The sequence below is a fragment of the Cyprinodon variegatus genome, unplaced genomic scaffold, assembly GCF_000732505.1.
Source record: "Cyprinodon variegatus isolate N-32 unplaced genomic scaffold, C_variegatus-1.0 Scaffold43, whole genome shotgun sequence".
In the NCBI taxonomy this organism is placed as follows: Eukaryota; Metazoa; Chordata; class Actinopteri; order Cyprinodontiformes; family Cyprinodontidae; genus Cyprinodon; species Cyprinodon variegatus.
The window spans coordinates 512,114-533,309 of NW_015150496.1; the positions used below are offsets into that span (position 1 = coordinate 512,114).

The 21,196-nt window shown below is 36.4% G+C and overlaps 1 protein-coding gene across 6 annotated transcripts in view; it reads right to left on the bottom strand.

The window, feature by feature from the left end:
- cadm1 (cell adhesion molecule 1) overlaps positions 1 to 21,196 on the bottom strand; it is a 622,928-nt gene that overhangs the window by 41,732 nt on the left and 560,000 nt on the right. For 4 of the 6 annotated variants that reach the window (XM_015370203.1, XM_015370198.1, XM_015370199.1 and 1 more), the window contains one exon: positions 15,319 to 15,351. The exons of the other annotated variants lie outside the window; for them this stretch is intronic. In XM_015370203.1, the coding sequence (XP_015225689.1) occupies positions 15,319 to 15,351 (33 nt within the window). The remainder of the gene's footprint in view (positions 1 to 15,318; positions 15,352 to 21,196) is intronic. 6 annotated transcript variants of the gene reach the window in all.

Here is a 21,196-nt window from a genome sequence, read left to right on the forward strand (position 1 = left end):
TCCGCTTGTTGTGCTGTTCTTTTTTACATCTCTTTGCAGGTGATGAAACAGACTGAAGACGTTTTATCGTTATCTCCCTTTTATCTCCTATTTCTTTTATCTTTTATTCCTGTTTTTCCTTTCCTGTTCTACTTACAATGCAGTGTCTATATAATCTGTAATACTTCCTGCATGAATTATAATAAAGCTATTTGTATGCATAAATCAAGCAGAACACTATGGCGATACTCAACTGCTCCACTTGTGAAAAATCTGTTGGGGTCTTTGTTTGGCATCAAGGCAATTACTCTTATTGCCACAGCGCCAGACAGGACACTGTAAAGAAAAAATAAAGATACCAAGGTATTTATGGAGGAACTCTTGGATCGGTTTTAGTAGGTCACTCCTGTGAAGATTCACCACGGCTCCATGTTTTATTACATGTTTTTGATTGTTGTATCTTCTGTAAATAATGCACTGCAAAAAAGTCATTTTTTCTTAAAATGAGTGCATTTTATCCTAAGTTGAGGAGGTAAATGAACACTTTGCCAATGGAACAAGATGTTTTACATTTGAATTAAGAAAAATCAATTGCATTGTCTTATTTCAAGTGCATATTACCTAATTAACTTATTCTAAGTGTAAAAATACTCATTCCATTGGCAAACTATATTATTTACCTGCTCAAATTAAGGCTAAATACACTTGATTTAAGAAATTTTTACTTAATTTCAGATTGTTTTTACAGTGTGGTTCTCACTCTTATTGTCTGTAGTCCAAAGCCTGACCCCCAGATTTCACATCCTGTCACCGTTCTGCCTGGTTAAAAAAATATCCAGGCAGAATAAAAAAACATATATCTAATGGATTTACTGTAACTCTTAAATTATTAGGTAAAATCAATGTCATAAAGATTAATAGCTTACCTAAATTGCTCCACATGTTTAGATTGCTTCCAATTTGCACCCAAATAACATTCTGCTCCTCACTTAAAAACCAATACTGAGACAGACAGTTTTTATTGTCTAAATCATATTTTTAAGTATATAGCCTAAGTTTATTTTTTATTTTGTTTTGTACAGCTTTCCTGACATTTCCTTTGTTTAAAGTGCAGCACTGACCAAATGTTAACAGTATACTGTAGGAAAAAAATACCAAAAACAAAAAAAGCAATCTGGAAATGCATTTGGCTTGGTAAGATACCAAGACTGTGGAGTGTAAATGTATAAACTATCATTGGAGTGGGAGGATGGAGGTCTGATGCCCCTTATTTTCAGATATATTATTAAGCTGCTTAATTTCGATTCTTGGCAGAGATTTTTGACATGGAAACAATGCCTTCATGGCTCACAGTTAAAGCAATAGAGATAAAGGAGGAGGGTACAATAAATGTATTGATACAAAACTGTCGACACTGCAACTGATAATCCTTTAATTAAATATCTAATCAATCCAAATTTTGTATTTTGTGTCTTTTTTAAGTAGAAGGCTATCTTTCCTCTGCAACCCTGTTATGTGGTAATGGACTGTTGCTAAAAAATTTTCAGATCTTTTGATTTTGGCAGGAGAGATGTATTAAGTGATTGGAACACTGTACTAAAAATGGAGTCTGTCATGAATTTGGTGCTGATGGCTGGCTTGATTGCTCATTTCATTCACCTGTCTAACTCCTCCCTGCTCCACATCACTCATTAGATCCACCTGTTCCAGTTTTCTATTAAAGCTGAATATTTTCCAGCCATTAGTGCCAGATTATTCTTGAGCCTTTGGTGTTGAGAGTTCTCTAGCGTTACAATAGTGTTCCGATAGTCAGATCCTGATCAGTTTCTGTATTTGGACCTTTTAGCCTGCCTGCACCTGTCTGATTAATTTGCCTGCCTGTCTTCAGACTCCTGTCAGATTCTTCTGTGGACTGAACCTAGATCTGCCTCTTGACTTCGGACTTTGGATTTTTTTGCCTTCCTTCGTCAGCTTGGAACTGATATCCTGTCAGCTCTGCAGCCTTCTAAACGTACGCCTCTGGAACTCTCTGGCAGCAACCACTGCATCTATCTAAACCATCTGAACATTGGAAAGTTGCCGTTCAGTGAAGGAAAGTTCATCTTTCCACTAAGTCCTTCGCACAAAAATCAAAGTCATTAGACAGAGTTCCACTCATCATGTCTGTCTGCTCCTCCAAAAGATCCAAAGTAGTTAACCTTAGAAAGAGTTAAGATGTTTATCTAAAAGGTATCTTTTAATCTTAAATTTTCAAATCTGCATAGTTTCTGCTGTTACTGATTCCCTCCTAAAAGCATAATAATTAAGGAGACATCAAATTTTAGTACATGCATGGAGATTATATTTATCAAGTTCACTGATGATTTTAGAATAGACTTGGTGTGTGGTTCATGACATTATTGGGAAGTCTTTAAAGAATGCCTGTGGCAAAACATAAAAAACAATACCCTTGGGTCTTTCAGCCAATAAAACCTTATCTAACCCAGTAGCAGGTGCAGTTGTACTGTATGAGGACAAGAGCCAACCTTAACTAAGCGCAATAGTCCTCAAGCTTCTCTCTTTTTTGACCAAGGTTGCTATTTACTGGGAAGATGATACAGTGTTAAAATATGTTAGTTAACATCCTTATGCTAAATAAATAAAATTAAATGGGGATAAAAGTAAAAGGAAAAAAAAAAGTCTTTATATTATTATTGTAGTATTATCTGTTGGTTTGCAAAGATGAGTTTACGGCTAGAAGCAAACTCTCTTTGGTGGGCCACAGCATGGACAGGTTTAGTAACCCCTCATCTAGATGATGCAGGAAAAGGAGGAGGTAATATGACTTTACTCTTCTATCCACTCTTTTGACTGAGCACACCGGTTTTATTATATTGTGTGTGTGCATGTTTTTGGGGTGTGTGTTCTGAATGTGCGCGTGATTACTATGTTATATGCATTCCTGTTAAATATGTCTAATAAATCACATGAATTCAAATGTCGCAAGTCACAAGCAGTGCAACAATTTTTGTGGCAAACCCTCTGAGCAAGCCCCTATTATATGTAAAGTTGGAGCAAAACACCCTACAACATGATACTTGCACAACATGATACTTGCACACCTCTAGTCTCATGAATTAAGTCACTTCCTTTCCTGCGAAGGTAATGTTGATCGTTGTCGTCAAACTTCAAATTTTACTTTCATCAAATTGCACGACTGGTCACCAAGAACAAATTTTCCTGACTGTATTTTTAAGCTGTAATCTGGATTTCATGTTGCTTTTAGAGGACAACATTCTTCCTTACAGAGTGGCGTTTTAGGTCTTTTGGTACAAAACGTATTTTAGTGTAGATGGCGTTGATCTCTTACAAGCTTTTTACCAAAGTGTTTAGAAGAAAAATTTAAGGGAATATCAAAAGAGGAGCATTAATTAACTGGAATGTAAAGCCTTATAATAAAGCAGTTTTGGGTTAAGCTTTCTTAGACGAGGGCTGAAGAGCTGTAAAGTAAATCCAGATGACTGCCTATATAGCTCATCATGCTTCACAACCTGACAAATTGCACATTTATTGTTAATGTGCAATTTGTCAGGTTTATGATATGTGTTGGTATGAGAACTGTAACCCAGACTAATTGTATGTTTAATCAGTGTGGGTTTAATGGGATTGCAATGATAAAACAAGGGCCTGTGGTGCAGAGTTAAGCTTTTTTTATCTGAATAATGACCAGCTGCAGGGTTTATTCATTCTTTATTTCCCTGCATTTCGCCCACTAACCTTGTTTCCTTTGCACGTAAACATATTAAAAACAGGTGTTGACCTGGCTACAGCTACAGCACACATTAATTATGTTATTCTGGCCAATGTCCCCCACCTTCTATATTGTATATTTTTCTACCCATTTATCAATCCAATTTGTTTAGAAAATGTAAAACCGGATTGTACCGGATTTTTTTTTACAAAATAATAAATACAAAATAATTATAACATTGCCATAAAGGGCAGAAATCATTTATTACCACTCTTACAATTTTCAATATAATTTTCTGTTTGTAGTATTTAAACAGTGTTTCAAGTATTTAAACTGGACAATATAAAATTAACCTAATTTCCCACAAGTTACTTTTCAAGCAGGAAGGACTTCTTTGGCACGTCACAGTATTTAAGTCTTATTTCAACCTAGACTTTGAGTCAGTCACTTCAAAACATTGATTAAGGGTGGACTTGCTAGTACTGTACTGGCAGCTTTACAGTAAATAATTGTCTTGCTACAGTCGCTAAAATACATGCGGCTGCCATTTATCCTGTACTTTAGCTTCCTCCCAAAGAATGAGAGACAGAGAGATAGACATTGTTAAAAAAGATAACAAATTATATATACAGTTTATTTTTTGTTAATACTTTTATACATGTATTATTTGTTAACAATAAATATATATATATATATATATATATATATATATATATATATATATATATATATATATAATGTACTACAAAATATAAGAGCTGTATGAAACGTACTGTAAATTGCTGTAACTATATTACTGTGTTTTATGTTAATAAAAGAGGTAAATATTGGATTGCAATGCTGGATTTGGATTAATTCATCTAAAAATCCAACCCAGCTAAACTATGGAAACTGATATCCGATCCACATTTTGGATCCATGTATCTCTGGAAGTCTATGTTTAAAATTTATATTCATGAAAATAATTTGTAGTTATAAATATGTAACATAAGCCTGTGATGTTCTGTAATGTGGATTTTTTTTTTTTTGTATTTGACTAATCAGTTTATTTATTTGGACATCAAAGTCAGTGGGTGGGACAAAATGTGGTTTTATTTAAAGGCAATTAGCCTGGAATTGGTGTTGCTATTAATCAATCAGATTTCAATTTCACAATCAATTGGGACAGGATTAATTATGAGTAATTTATATTAAAAGGGAAATAATCAACAACTTTTTAAATAAGACTGAATAAATTAATTCGTAAATTAATTTTTCATTTATTGAATATATATTTACTAGGAATGATTTGAAACTTAAAAAACTATATGTTTTACTTATTTAAAGTATTTATTTGGTCAATTTTTGTTTCTCTGGTTTTATCTTATTAAAATCTCAACAGAAATAGTAATGTTTTGTTTTGTTTTCTGGCAGGTTTGGCACTAGAGTCTAAGAAGTGTGTTTGAAAATAGTTTCTTTTCTATTTTTTTTTTTTTTTTACCACTAGAGGGGCAATTAAATATCTTTTACAGAAAAAGACTCAACTTTTAAACAGTAATAATGAATTAATCATATTTTCATGTGAGATATTTCTTTGTTTCTTTTTGGCTCCGTTCAAGGCCATTTAGCTTTGCATCCTGTTTATAAGAAATTAGCAAGTAATGTGAGGTTTTTAACAGGTAAGTGGTTTCAGATTTATCTGCTGCATGAAACCTATTGAAAAACAGACTGAAAATGAATAACTGAAAGATAAAGCCAGACCCTGTGAGCTCTGTTTGTGTTTGCAGCTTTTGTTCTACGGTTGATCGCTGCATTAGGAAACAACAACAGGCATTTCACAGTTCATGCTTTGTCAGCTGCTACAAATAAGCAGGCGCCAGATTCGTTCACTAAAAGCTTGCTCCCACATCAGCACTGGATAATAAATGATGGCATAAATTAATTATATGTAAATAAAGGATCCAACTCCTGAAGCCACCACCAACTTTTAGTCGGTGCGTTTTCACGTGGATATAGTTGCGTCTCCCTTACTATCTGAGAAGTTCGGCTCATCCTGGGATCTTCTGCTCTCATCACATTATTTTAATCAAAGGAAATGCTCATATTTTTCTTCTTAGCATCACATAGAATGTGGTAAAAAAAAAAAGTATTCATTTAATAATGGTATCATTAATTTTAACTGCGAAGAAATCAAACTGCAAATATAAGAGGATGCATATTTTGTGTTGATAATTAAAAAAAGTATTCAACATATTTAATGTGACATATTATTTATTTGATGAAATTAGTATTTTTATTTATCAAAGCTTGAAGATATTTCCATAAAGCTGCATTTATACCTGCCTTGGTTGTGATTATGACTCCTTTTCCCACAAAGATCTTCATTTCTTGCAGGTTCGGTTAAACCTGGCAGTAGCTGAATTAATATGTGGAGAACTGAGTTAAGTTCTACGTTATTTTTTTGTAAGATTGAAAACTTGGATCCCGCAGCGCAGCGCAAGGTTAGGTTCTGTTGGTCTTAGCTTCATTTTTTTTCTCTGATTCCAGCTGAGAGTTTTTCTGGAGCTTTTATTTAGGAAGCTTTGATGGAGACCTTAAGCTCATCCCAGCTGCTGCCTCTGGCTCCCTTCAAGTTATTCTTGATAACAATATATAGATTCTCAATTTGGTTCAGGTCAGAGTAGATTTGTGGCCAATCAGGGAGAGCAGATCCATCTTTATTAGAAAATTAAGAGCTGCTGGTGAAGATTCTCATTCACCCAGATCATAGTCCATTCCAAAAAAGTTAAACCAAACCAGTGGATTTTGTTTTCCAAGTTTGAAGACGGTTTGCTTCCTGTCCAGAAAGCTTGCTTTCACAATTCATGATGTCTGGAGTAGTGTTGAGTTCCAGGCTTGGTGAGTAGCCAAAAGAAACGCCTTGTTATGGCTTAGAAAACATGCAGATTGAAGAGAAATACAGGTCTCACTCTTAGTAATGGAAAGTCGTTGAGGTCGTTGTTGGCCTATCATCTTAATCCTCATCGTCATGCAGGGCAGAGATGGCAAAAGTACTCACTTTCTGTACTTGAGTAAAAGTACAGATACTTGTGTTAAAAAATACTCTGGTAAAAGTGGAAGTACTGATTAAACTTCTTTACTCAAGTAAAAGTAACAAAGTACAGGCTTGTAAATTTACTTAAAGTATAAAAGTAAAAGTAGAAACCACTTTTTTCATGCCGTTGCCTACATTTTAAATGGATGTCTGCCAATAGGACTAGATCTCCGTTGTGTTCATTTTCAATCATCTCGTCGTCCATGCTACTATGCTAACGCCACCGCCACCAAGCTGCAATGATTTGCCGTGAATGAATACCACCGAATCTGTCGATTCATCTTGTAGTGGTGCGTCAAATGCAACGTAGATTCCCATCCAATTAGATTGAATTTGGTATTGATGACGTGAAAAATAATAAAGGTAACTCCATTGAAATGATTCAAAACTAAAGTAACGAGCCAATTTTTTAAAATGTAAGGAGTAGAAAGTACAGATATTTGTGTAAAAATGTAAGGAGTAGAAGTAAAAAGTCGCCATAAAAATAAGTAGTAAAGTAAAGTAAAAATATCAGAAAAATCTAGTTGAGTACAGTAACAAAGTATTTGTACTTCGTTACTTCCCATCTCTGATGCAGGGAATAGAAAAAAATCTCACCTGATCAGCCAGGCCAACAACGACCCTAATGACTCCTTTTTCAGAGTCATAGGCCAGTATCGGATTTTGCAGGCCAACAAAGACCTCAATGACTCCCCATTACTAAGCGGTGGATCTGGTATCTGGTTTTTAGTTATACGTTTTTTGGAATAGCTCCTTTGAGGATATCTGGTGTCAAATAAGGAAATAATTTTTTTAATATGCTCTGAGTGCACTAACAAAAACTTAAATATATTCATATATTTGGCATTATGGCATTGTGTTTGATTGTGACACCAGCTGCAGCTGTCGGCAACTTCATTTTCTCCTTCAGTAGATGATAAACTAGATCTTATCTTTCAGTGCTTTACTCTTTCTCTCTGTTAGACATAAGATTGGCTGAGCTTTTACTGGAACTAACTGCATGTGCTCCGTTTCATTTTCTTTAATACTAGCTTTCTCTACTATGAAGCCACAAGAGGAGCTGCCACTGCAACTAACCGTTTGTTTTTCTCTTACATAGGAAGTGTCCATGGATCAGTGCTTTAGTGTTCTTTTAGTTTACTCCCAGTAGGTCGTTTAAGAAGGACGTTCACATCGAGCCTGGTTCTGGCTCAGATATAAGTTTCTTCAATTCTCAAAGGGCAGTTTTTCTTTCCAATATAACTACATGTTATGGAAAGAAATCTGCTGGATATCCTTAGATAGAAACCTTTTGAACCATATGATTTGACTGAAATGATCTGTAGAGTGCCTTGAGATTACATGTGCTGGGAACTGGAAGCTAAGATAGATGTCTACTTTTGGCAAATGATTAAAGGGAGTTTGTTTTCATTTAATGGCTTTGATTTTCCTTTTTGTATGTAACCTTTTTTCCTTCCACTAAACTTTCTAGTTCGGATATAAGTCATATTTATCAAAACTGACATAAATACATGCTTGGAGTCTAGCTATGAATTGTATTACTGACCTTTTTTTTATTTTATTACTACCCTATAGATTTATACATGACATCACTGTACAAATATTAAAGAAGAAAAACTTTCATCCTAATTGTTTTACTTTATCTTTATCTCATTAATGGAAGCAAATAATGGAAAAATTGATATTGAGTAAACCTAGAGTGATGCTACTAAGAATATTTTGTTAAATAAAATCCCTAATGCAATATAGCCCTGAAAAAATAGACTTTTTGTCTTTAATAAATAGATTTTCTTGAATTTACCATTTACTTTTTATAAGTAAAGTAAAATCCAAGAACCACTCTCTGGTGTTTTCGCAGTACTGTTCGAAGAAAGGCTGTATTGTTTACGTTTGACAATACATCTGTTACTCTAACACAATATTAATTTATTAACAATTAATCAAGATAGCATTCTATACGCAAAGCCTGATATAAAGTTACAGAATGGTAGATTATCTAAAACAATAGTATTTAAAAGTCAGAGTATCAATTTAAGATACAGAAATTATATTCTGAGAGATTCTGAGCTGCTTAACTCCACCATGTTGCTCCTAAGCACAAACTAGTGGAAACAGTACTAAGATTCCTCTAATTGTATTCAATGTTGACCTCTTTCATTGTTTGCACGTATCTATGCACCATGCAACTTTTAACATCTTAAATATGTCTTACTGGAGTTTTAAAGGAAAATGATGAATTAAATTATATGTTTTTTTAATAGTGGAAATCTTTTGAATCTTTCCTTTTTAGCTCCATATACTTAGGGTGGCCGCCCCTTTGGAGGGTGAACGTCCATCCCAGTCTAAAGTCTTCTGAAACCTCTGACCATCAGATCAACCTTGACCAACATTCTTGTCCCAGCTTAAGAAAACCCCACATGGCATGATGCTGCCACCATCATGTTTCTCTATGCTGCCACCATCATGTTTCTCTATGCTGCCACCATCATGTTTCTAAATGGTGACGTGTTTGTGGTGACGCGCTGTGCTACTTTTTTACCGTCCATAGCATTTGGGATATAGACAAAAGGTTTTATTTTGCTCACATCTGTTTACAGTCCCTTTTCCTTCAGGCTTGCAGTGTTTCCTCTATGGTTCTCTTAAAGATACTCCTCAATGGAGCCCAGTGGAGTGCTGCTCAGAATAATGCTCTCCTTGCCCAGTCGGACAGTTCAGGTGGATGTCCGTGCCTTGGTTAGTAACCAGTAGGTACCTCCTCTCCCATGTTCAGATGATGGAATGAACATGGCTCTGTATGGCTCTGTGAAAGGTTGGACGATTCAGCCAGCATATGCCAACGTCCCAGAATCTTCTAATCTTCTAATCAGATTCTAATCAGAATCTTCTCTGGCATACACTGAACTTTCTATGTATTTTTTTTTATTTGAGAGCATTCATAGTATTCAGAGTATTCATAACAAGTCCAGAACTTATGTCCAACAACAACAACCTAACTTATGCATAACGCACAGCAGCTTAATGCCCATGAAATGTCACAAGCCAGTGTCCTGAGCAAGGGGCAGATTTAGGAAATTTGTGGCTCTAGGCAAAGACAGGCATGGGGCCCTCTCAATTGAGAAGACAACAAATAAAACAGACCCATTACACAAATACAGAAATTTTAAAACAATAGACATGCATTATTTGTTCAACCTTTTGTCCCTCGCTAAGCCCATTCTCCTAGTTGATTGCTTCTTCCTGTGTTTCCAAAAAGGCGACAGCAAAAGCAAAAAACACAGTACCTCTTTTCACTGTAGGCAAGCCATGATCTGCTTATCTTGTTTCCATTTTTAATTTTAATGAAATAATAGCTGGAAGTAAATATGAGCGCGTCTCCATTTGCTTAGTTCTCCATTAGAAAGGACACGCAAAAGTCGGATGTTTTCCACGTTAACATGAGAGAAAAAAAACAAAAAACACCTAAATAATTGATTTTTTGGTCATCTGTAGCACATACAAAAAAAATTAAAATCGTAATTTTAAAATGACCAATCTTCAATATGGTAAATATATAGTTATCAATATAAGGGGACCTCCCCTTCAACGCTTTAATGCCTACTATTTGTTCATCTCACAGGTGTCAAATTTGAAGCTGAGTTTGCTGCTGATTGTGGGCTGCTGCTGGTGCTAGCCACTGCCGCAATGCAGAAGCCCAAGTCAGTCACTTTCAGTAACTTTAAAAGCAGCTTTCTACTTTCCTCCTAGCACCGCTAGGATAGCTACTTTTCATCTTTCCTATATCTTCTTCTCTTCTCTGCTCATCTCGTCGCATAGTCTGTTTCCAAATGCACCGTGCAACAAATGGACTGATCCAATGTAGTGAGCATTGAAGGGGGGCATTCTGATTGCATTTTAATCAAAAGGATTTTTATTTTAAAAAATGAATGTGACAAATAAGTAATAGCTGTATTTACCATATATGCAATATGAGTTTTATGGGGCCCCCAGAAACCTGGGGTCCTAGGCAACTGCCTAGTTTTTCTTAATAGTAAATCCACCCCTGGTCCTGAGGGCGGCAGCACTGTGTCTGGTGGCTCTATTGTTAGGACACAACTGGACCAGAGTCTAATTGATGAGATCATGCTGATGTTGGAGGACAGTTAGTATGTTTTCAGCCTTGCCGGATCCTCTATCTCTAGTGGAACGCCTGAAGTTTCCTCCTGTGTACCTCCTATTTATAACAAAACACTGCCAATACGCCATTATACAGTAGCAGTAATTTAGAAACATGTTCAGTGGTCGTCTGTAAGTTGTCAAATATACCTGCATATGTCGATATGTGTTGGAAATAAGTTCTTGATTAGTTACGCATCAGTTATACACAAGTTACTCATAGGTTTCGGATAAGCTAGACACCATGACTTATGAGTAGCTTACAATTAACATATGTCCACGATCAGATGTTTTATGGCTCAGCTATGAGCATACGCTGTCATACTAAATGTACTTGCCGTATGTCGACATGTGGCAGCGTGTTTCAGTGTCCTTAAACTTACCCATAACTTTTCCAACGTACGCCAGCGTTTAGGGCAAATTTTTCCAACGTTGGCAGACGCTGGCTAAATCGTTAAGGTGTGACAGTGGCATAACACTGCTTCACACTTTTGAAAAACTTTGTCCCTGACTGAGTTTGTTGGTCTTAATAATGCCGGTTGTTCTCTTCACATCGGTGTTTTACTTTGTGTAGATGGATAATAAAAGAACAAAAAAAATGTTTTTAGGTTTAAATGTGAAAAGATGCGAAAAAGGTTGAGGAATATAAGCACTTTAGCAATATGTGGCGTGCCTGACGGGGAGCCAGCACAAAATATATGATTTCAAAACAGGAACTAATGCATATTTTTAACATTTGAAGCATGATAAAGAACAATGAGAGAGCATATTTTTCGCTCATTAAGCATTGAAACTCCACTTTATCTGTTACACAAGGGCTCCGAAACCTCATAAATACTTTGGGTCCTCTTTTCATCATATAGTATTGTGCAAGAAACATAGTCATGATGATCAGTCATGTATATTTCACCATTGATAAAAACCACTTTTAAAAAAATCAAAAGAAAGCCAACCTGTTTGGTAGAAAAGAATGAAGACATGAAAGACGATTTAAAACATTTGCACAGGAACCTAAGTGAAACAGATGAATATTGAATTTACAACAAATTGTCTCATAAAACGATGATTCAATCCATCTCGGCATTGAGCCACTGTTTACCACATTTGAGCCAAAAAATATCAAGAAAAGCACAAGGAAATTCAAATTTCATACTTAGGATGCATCTCTGCAGCTAATTACCAACATTTAAAAAATGATTATAGGCTGAGATAGAACATCTGGGGTGAGCATTCAAAAACTCATCAATGCTGAGAAAACATCTTACACGAAAGAACAAAACATCTGCTTTCTCTTCAAGATGAGCTTCTTGCAATAGAGAAAGGGTACAGCTCCTGACTGCAAGTGACAGGAGAATCCAACGGTGCGTTAGCAGCTACAGGATAACTAACAGTGATGGATGCAATCGGTTCAATCAATGCAATGAAAAATTCAGCAACACTAAAATACTGAGGTTACCTTGAATTTTAATAGGAGCAATTCGATTTCAATATTCCCTACGTAATTCACACATCAACAATCCATGCACTGCAGACTCTAGTATTTTTCTAAGTCAGTAATTAAATCAAAAGTTGAAACCTAGAGGTTTATTTTATAGACAGTAGTTTAGACTGAGGTGAACAGAAATGTAGTGTTGCACCGATGCCATTTTTTGGCCCCGATACCTGGCTGTGCAGTATCGGCCGATACCGATACCATCTGTTTGAAATTGATGCATGTATATATAATTGCCATTGTGGCTTTGTCAAGCTGCTGCCAACCTTTGTGAAGCAGGAAAAAAGAGACTAATACAAAGTGAATCTACTACAACTTTTTGTTGCCTACCTGGAATGAGTGACAATAGTTAAATAAACTTTTGGCTCTCACAATGGTATCGGTTCCCTATTTGTTGGTACTCGTCGATACGATACCACCATTTTAGTGCAGTATCGGGGCCCTGCCAGATACTGGTACTGGTATCGGTGCAATGCCATTAAAAGATAAACGGTTATAAAAAAAAAAGATACATTTTCCGATGATCTAGTCGAGGGGTCACCAACCACTTCAAGGCTGAGGGCTACTTCATGGCTATTGAATCATAGGAAGGGCTCTCAAAACTAACGTATGAACAAGAGGGGTCAGCGTTCACCTAAACTTCATCCAAATTAAACACATCTTTATTGTTAACTTTTAATTTCTATTTTTTCTTTAAACATTATAATTTTAAAATCTCTATAAATGCTAAAATGCCCTATATGATTACTATGATGAAATGCTATATAAATGATTAAAAAGAAGAGTCACAGAATAAAATAAAATTTCAAACTTAGCCCACTGCTGAGTTGCTGTTTTCAGAAGGCGTTGAGGGCACCCCATGTGGTCCTTGAGGGCCCCTTGGTGCCCGTGGGCACCGCATTGGCGAGCCCTGATCTAGTCAGTAACAGCAGCAAGCAGTAGAGGCTCCCAGTGGTCACTTTCTACACAGCTCTGGGAAAGTTTCCGCCCAGGTATAACTCTAGACTTTGAGTGGACCATTTCAACATTTGGATTTGTTTCTATTATAGACATTTTGTTGTAGGTTTACTGCTGGTTTAGTGTTCCATTGATTCATTCCCTTCAAAACCAAAATCGTATTTGTAAGGGGAACCTCACATTTGTCTCTACATACATGATCCTGTTATTTATGAGCAAAAGAAACACCTGTTAAAAGAAAAGTATTCAAGTAGAATTTCTTTTCGCTCAAATGCAGTTCAACAAACCAAATTGTCAACCCGTGCAAACAGTACGACACAAGAATTTATTTTTTCAACTCATATGAACCTTTAACTGTGTCTTGCAGACCCTGATTTGGGGCCCGTGGTGTTAGAAGTTTTCTCTGAGCATTGCTCATTCGGACACCTTGGTGAGTTAATGGAATAGGAGGTACATTATAGGGAGAATCAGCATCCAATTTAAATGTTCATAAACTGTCTTAAAGTACTTTGGAAATAGCCTCTAAACCTTTCACAGTTTTAATGACGGCAAGGATTCCCTCTCTTGGATCTTTATGGTGGACTTTTTCAATTGGCAGTGTGTAAAAACTAAAAGGAATCATGCACAAAACCTAAAATCTTACCATTTTTATGACATAAAGTAAGCCTTATGTCTTTCTCCTATTTTCTCCCTAAACCTTGTACGGTCAGGGGTTATCCTTGATATGTGTTTTGCATTCAAGCTTTAGACAGAAAAAGTGCAAATTAAAGGTGAGGCAAAGTCTTGTTCATTGTAGTCACTTGCCTAAATCCTTTTGTTTTAAGCAATAGCAGCAATGGATGTAATAAGTGAAGCATTGTTAGTGTCTAGAGTGTAAGAGGAACTTTGTTACAAAGCTTCCACCTAATCATTGGTGTTAATTAAGTTGCAGGTTCATTGTTAGGCATGATCAAAACTTAGATAACCAATCCATTCAGTGTACTGCACATAGGCAGCTATGGCAACCATGCTCCCACTGTCACACAAGGATATTTCACCACCAAAAAAAGGAGCTGTTTCAACCTGTTTTGGCAGGCTTGCAGAACTTGCAGGAGGTCTGGATCACAAACAAGGTAAAGTAGGCATGTCTCTTGATATGCTGTAAATTCCCCATCATGTTTTGTTTGACCTGTGCTAAGCTTCAAATAACTAGTTGACCCAAATGAAATCATGCAGCTAAATTGCGACAAACAGGAGCTTATATTTACTCTGCAGCTCACTAATTTGGTCATTAAACCAAGCAAGTGATGTAAGTTTTAAAATTCAAATGAAGCAAAATGAGCACATTGATTAACAGAAAGCTTGTGACCGTGAATTCGCTCGTACAAATTATGAAACAGCATCTCAAAAAAAAAAAAAAAAAGAAAAAATAATGGAGAAGCGATGCAAATTAGACGAAATTAGAAAATGATGTGTATCAGCTTCAGTCAAACGCATGAAAACAAGTAAATGAGGTCTATTTTTGCCTGTACACAAAGCTATCTGCTGTGGCTGATATAATCAGTCGTGTCCTCAGAGTGGGTTTTATTACTCTGTGGCACCTTCAGGGAAACGCTGTAATTGGTTAGTCGGTGAAATCATTCTCCAAGTGCGGTTCCAGCAAGAATGATTAGAAGTTGTTACACCATAACTGGCTTTTTGCAGTAGCAATAACTTATTCTGACAGAATAAATGCAACAAAAAAAAAAAAAAAAAGAACTTGGCTTTTAGCTGAAACTGGTATCCCAAAAGACTGATCAGTTCTATCAATAAATAACTGTCAGGAGGCGGTTGACATTCCAAAGCAAAGCAGCAAGGCTCAATAAAATCCACAGAGCAAGAGAAAAGCCATGCACGCTGCAGGGACAAATATAAAGTACAAAAAAGAGACATAAAAAGGAAAGTAGAGATACCAACCATGAGCTGCAGGTTCAGCGCTGGGCACAGTGTCTGAGCACACAGGGGGAGGACAGGGCAGGTTGAGGAGGGAGGTGTGGAGGAACAGGAGGAACAACATGCAAATAAAGAAGAAACGGGGAGGGAGAAAACAAACAACACCCATAAGCAAGCAATCAGGAGAGCAGAACATGACAAAAGACATAAGACTTAAGTGAAATCAAAAGGAACCGACGGCAGTGCAGAGATAAACATTTACACAAATACACTTTCCACTGCAGACAGTGAGGGGAGCTGCTTCAGGAGATATGCAGCTGACTTATCATGTGCTGCAGCCTGCCTTGATGTGCACACAGACAAACTGTCAGAAGGGTTTGATAGAGCTGCTGTCCAAAGCTGAAACATTTAACTACTTGCTAACATTTTTTTATCGCTGAATGGCGGACTGACAAGTTCAAACAAAGAGCTGAACCAACTGCAGGGCTGAGATACTGACCAACATGTTTTTTTTTTTGACTCTATATATTAAATCCAGTTTACTCCAGTTGATGGTGACACGTGACAAACAGTTCAAAAGCTGGAATTATTCTTTACAAAAAGTTATCTTTTTGAAAACAGGGTTAAGGAAAGAATGACCATTGACCTCGACCAGGAAGAGTCCAAAGAAGGAAAAGATTATTAAATGATAATAAGCTTTAGGGGCCATCTAGTGTAACAGAGCCTTGCAAAATGACTAATACCTACTTTCACATTCACTTCAAAGGTCAACATCTACATGCAGATCTTTGACCTCTGCAACCGTACCACTCTGACCACATATCATGTCCAAATGAGGTATGACTTTATTAAACCCTTCTTTTAAAAAAGTGAATTTTGAGCTTAGTTAATCAATAATGTGTTTTAACAATCTTTCATGTCAAATATAAAGACTGTGGGTTGCTTACAAGAAAATTGCTCTTCCAATCTGTTTATTCTGCTTTTGATTCTCTGCCTTTATTTGCTGAATTGGATTTTTAGAGTTTACAAAGGGCAGCTTAACAATTTGTCCCCTTAACAACCAGGGGCAGCAGTGTTTTGGTTGTACACACCTACAACAGAAAGGCATCTCCACCTTATGCAGGTCACCAGAGAAATAACACACTGCTTTGGGTTAGCATCTCCTTTTTTTAAACCAGAATTTATCACATGTCAACCAATGAAGTCCAATGGTCTCTCTGGCACCAATTGCACAACCAGGCCGATGACAGATATTAACAAGGTAGAGGTTGCTAGTAAAGATTCTCAGTCATCAAGGACTTTGTTTTTCCAGGTTTGAAGACGTTTCACTATCCATCCAGGAAGCTTTTTAAATTTGAAATGTCTGAAATAGCATTGAGGTACAAGCTTTATAGAGTAGCCCAACAAAGCCTTGTTTTGAATTAGAAAACATGCAAATTGAACCAGAAGAACAGGTCCGCCCCTTTGTAATGGAGAGTCGTTGAGGTCTTTGTTAGCCTGCAACACCTGTTACTGGTCTATGCCTCTGAAAAAGGAAGTCCTTACATTTATTTTTGGCCTGGCTGAAAAGGCGGCCAACAATGACCCTAACGACTTTTGAATTGAAAAAGCTTCCTGAATGGGAAGCGAAACATCTTCAGACTTGGAAAACAAAGTTCAGTGGTTTGTTTTTTTTACTTTTTTGGAAAGGTAGACGTTCCGAACCAAAGGCAACCCGCCCTGGTCTCTAATAAACCCTGTTCTATGTGTGAAGCAGAAGTGTGGTTCACCTTTACAGTCACTAAAACTAGTAACATTTACAATCAGAATAATGTCCGATGTCACTGAAGGTAATGCAGAGTTTTCTGTTCGATGCCAATTGACAGTCAACAGCAGCAAACAGTAATTTCAGCATTTATTGGATGTTCCTGAAAATGTTTTCAGCGTTTTCCAGATGTTTTAAGCAAGCTGTTAACAAAGGAAATCTCAAAGATTTATATATTTTTTTGTTAGTATACAGCACTATTTCCAGGAACTCTGTCCAGCAAACAGACAAGGACAATGTTGACAGAGAGATTAATTCATAACAGGTCATGCTTAGGGATGAAAAGGTGAGCGGAGAGAAACACAGGGACAAAGAACGTGCTCCAATAACGAGTGATAACAGCAGTCATCAGAAGAGTTTAAAAGAAAACTTTAGCAAATGTGAAGTATTGCATTAAAAGAGCTGGAGGGAAGCGTTAAAATTTATATCAAATTAATAAATAAGAAAACGGTAAAAAAAAAAAAACGTTAACTTAAGATGCTTTTTGACTTTATTTGGAAAAAATAATAAATGTGCTTAAAAGGACATGGAAACAAATTTGATGAATAAGTTCTAATGTATCAAACATTTAACCTGACCAATAACCAGAGAGTATCCATGGGCGAACCTTTAAGAGGTGGATAAGAGACACCTGCATCAAAAAAGCTAAAGCTCACTGTCAAAGCAAGCAGGGCTTCCTTAACATCTGCAGAACCACATATTAATCATTACCTTCATTCCCAGCTGTATTGAACTAAAATTGATGCCAAACAAATGTGACAAAGTAATTATGTTTGCATACTAAATCAAATAATACATTTCAAAGCAGCATCATTTTGTGCTTTTATTATCTTTCAGCAATAAACCTAAAAAAATACTAGTTTTAGTACTTAAATAATTTCCCTATGTGCCCAAATTTACAATCAAATAAACATAATTTTGCTGTAAGGCAGATGGCATACCTGATAAAACTTTATAAGTTAAGAATTGTAAAATATACATACATTTAGGTATTTTATTAATGAGGAAAGTTAGATGTAATTAACTGTATCCACCAAATGGCAGCAAAGTGATTCTAACAGATTTTTGGTATGTGTACAACATTAATCCAAAAACATTGGTGAAATACATAATTTATACCTATTTGGTGGCATGAAGAAAGAAACAAGTGAGATATGAACAATGTGTTTCATAGATTTCAGATTTTAACCCTTTAAAGCCCGATCCAAGAATAAAACAAAACCGAAAATTACTTTTTTTTTTGGTTTTAAGTCGTTATTTGGCCTTTTAACAAAATATGTAAAAAGAAAAAACAGAAATAGATTTTTGATATTAATAATTTATTACTATTCGATAAGTCAAGATTATTTTTTGTGTAGTCTTCTGCCCTCTGTTATCAGGTATATCTGATTGTGTACAATAGGATTTTGAGCAAAGTTTTTACCATTAAATTATGCAAAAGGTGTCAGACGCAAAACATTTCAGAAACCGTATGTATCAAATATGATACATTTGGCATTACAGGGTTAAAAAAAATTAACTTTTACACTAACCTGTAGATTTGACAACAATTAAAACTACTGCAAATATTGGGACAAGCAGGACCTTAAAGAAAAAATGTGCATGCGTTGTTTTGGATCTGCAGGGAAAAGGCTCATAATTCATTAAGACACAGCTGATATGTTCTCAGTGGTGACGTAGGATAGATTAAAACGATGCAGAACACCCCCATCCAAGATGTCGGCAGGGATTTTAAAAGAAGAAAGCACAGTGGATTACTGAAGCCTCTTAAGATTCTTCTTACTGTACAGCAAGTTGTTGAAGTAGCTGAGGTTAGTGTCAGGGCTAAATTATGCCCAAGGCCAGTTCTGACTCTGAACTCTCACAGAGATGTAGGAATGTTTGCAGCCTACCTACACATCCCTCCTGGTTTTATGAAGACAGGGAGAAAGCAGGTTTTCCTGTTACTGTGCATCACAAATAGCTGTGTGATATTTACACTTGTGATATCAACACTTTCACATTAATTATGTTGACATCCAATGCAACAGAGCGGGATCCTTGACGAATATTTACCTCACTGAGCTCGTTAACTGCGGCCTTGAAAGGCAAAGAGGAGCTTTCTATTTAAAGATTCTGCCGTAGTGGTTTGTTGATCACACTTGAACAAACATTGTACACCTGTTATTCTCACTGTAGTCTGTAATTATATTAATACCAAAACAACTCCTATCCTACTCTGCGTCTTAGTTTATAAACGGAGGACATAAAACATCAGGTTTTTGGGATGTCATATAAGACCATTGTGATGTTCCAATTTTGATCATTTCAAATCTTGTGCCAACTTAAAGTTCATCTTGTGCAAACCAAAAGAAAATTACCGTATTTTCTGGACTACAAGGCGCACCTGAATATTAGAAACACAAGATAAAATAAGGGGAAAATCCTTTTTTCTTCAAATATTAGCCACATCTGACTAAAAGCCTCAGGTGTTTCAACGTTTAATTACCATATTTACGAGAATATTCACAAAAGGGACTGTCAGGGAAGAGAAGGCTGTTTGGGAACTTATCCCTTTTATTAACAGTTTGAAAAATAAGCTACTGCTACATATTTGCATAACTTTTTATGTATATGTACAACTACTGGTAATTACAAGTACGAAATATGTAGTGTGCTGTTTAAATGAGTATCAACTGTACTGTATAAAAATAAAATACAGCACAACAGAAAAAAATTGATTCGGCCGACCTTTGGGGCAAAGGTGCAGCTTAGGCTTTAAAAGGAAGCAAAGTCAGTCATTCATTGCCATTGTCTTCTTCCTGCCCATTAAAACTACCAAAGTCTTCTTCAGTGTCGGACACATCAGCTGTTATCTATATATAACAGCTGAAGTCTCTTATTTAACAGGATTATTACTCAGTTATTGCACAAGGTATTAAACTGGTAGTTAAATAAATAGGTATTTATATACTGTATTTGTAGTTTTTGCAATGGGTATTAAATATAAAACACAGGTTATTGCACAGGGTATTAAAAATAGTGATTGCACATTAGTTATTGCACAAGTTATTGTACTTATAGTGCCGCATTGTAAAGTCTGATTGCAGCAGAGATGAATGACCTGCGGCAGCGCTCCATTTTACAAACAGGGTGTAAAAGTCTTTTACTAAAGGAGCTGCTCAGCTCTTCTGCAGTCTGGTGCAAGGGGTGAGAGGTGTTGTCCGTGATGGATGTAAGCTTGGACAGCAGCTTTCTCTCAGCAACCTCCTCCACCAAGTCCAGAATGCAGCCCAGGACAGAAGTGGCCCTTTTCACCAGCTTATTCAGTCTCTTTCTGTCCTGCTCTGCACTGCCACGGACCCACGGCGAAGTCTCACAGAGCAAGTTCAATCAAAACATTTGAGTTTAAATGATACATAAATGTGGATTGATATAAAGGCAACACTTCAAGCAATCTACATTCTTATGTAACATCATGGAAGAATCAAAAGGATTTAGCAAAGATATCAGTGGCAGACCATGCCTGAAGGTTTAATGTTTTAAAGCTTGATCTGCAGATACTAACAGCATAAATCTCAAGCTGTAATACCAATCAGAGAGGGGTCTTTGTCCCAACGATCTGGTTCAGATGCAAAAATCTGTGAATCAGGAGGGACTGGTGCCTTTTACAAAAACATATCAACAAGTATATATAACTATATGAAGATGTTGAAGCAACATCTTAAAATTTCAACCAGGAAGTTAGTAGCCCAAACAGTGTAGCCCAAACAGGTATACAAATTATAAAATAACCAAATAATTGACATAGTGGCACGGGGCAACAAAGTTATAACCTTCCGTAGAAGTAATTTTGGGAAGGGACGAAAATACTGGTTAGCTGATTGGCCTATGTTGGTGATAGACGGGCCAAATAAACCAATCAGATCAACGAAGCATATGAGGTAACAGAGCGACAACGAAGAGGAGCCAATTGATAGATCAAACTCTTGCCGAAATCAGTCGGGAGAAGAGCAAAAACATCTTTTCCTCTGAGAAAAGCCTCCAGAGCAGTGTTTTGCTCTTCTTTCAGTGAAGAAATACTCTCTAATTCTGATAGAACGTACTCGATAGCCACGC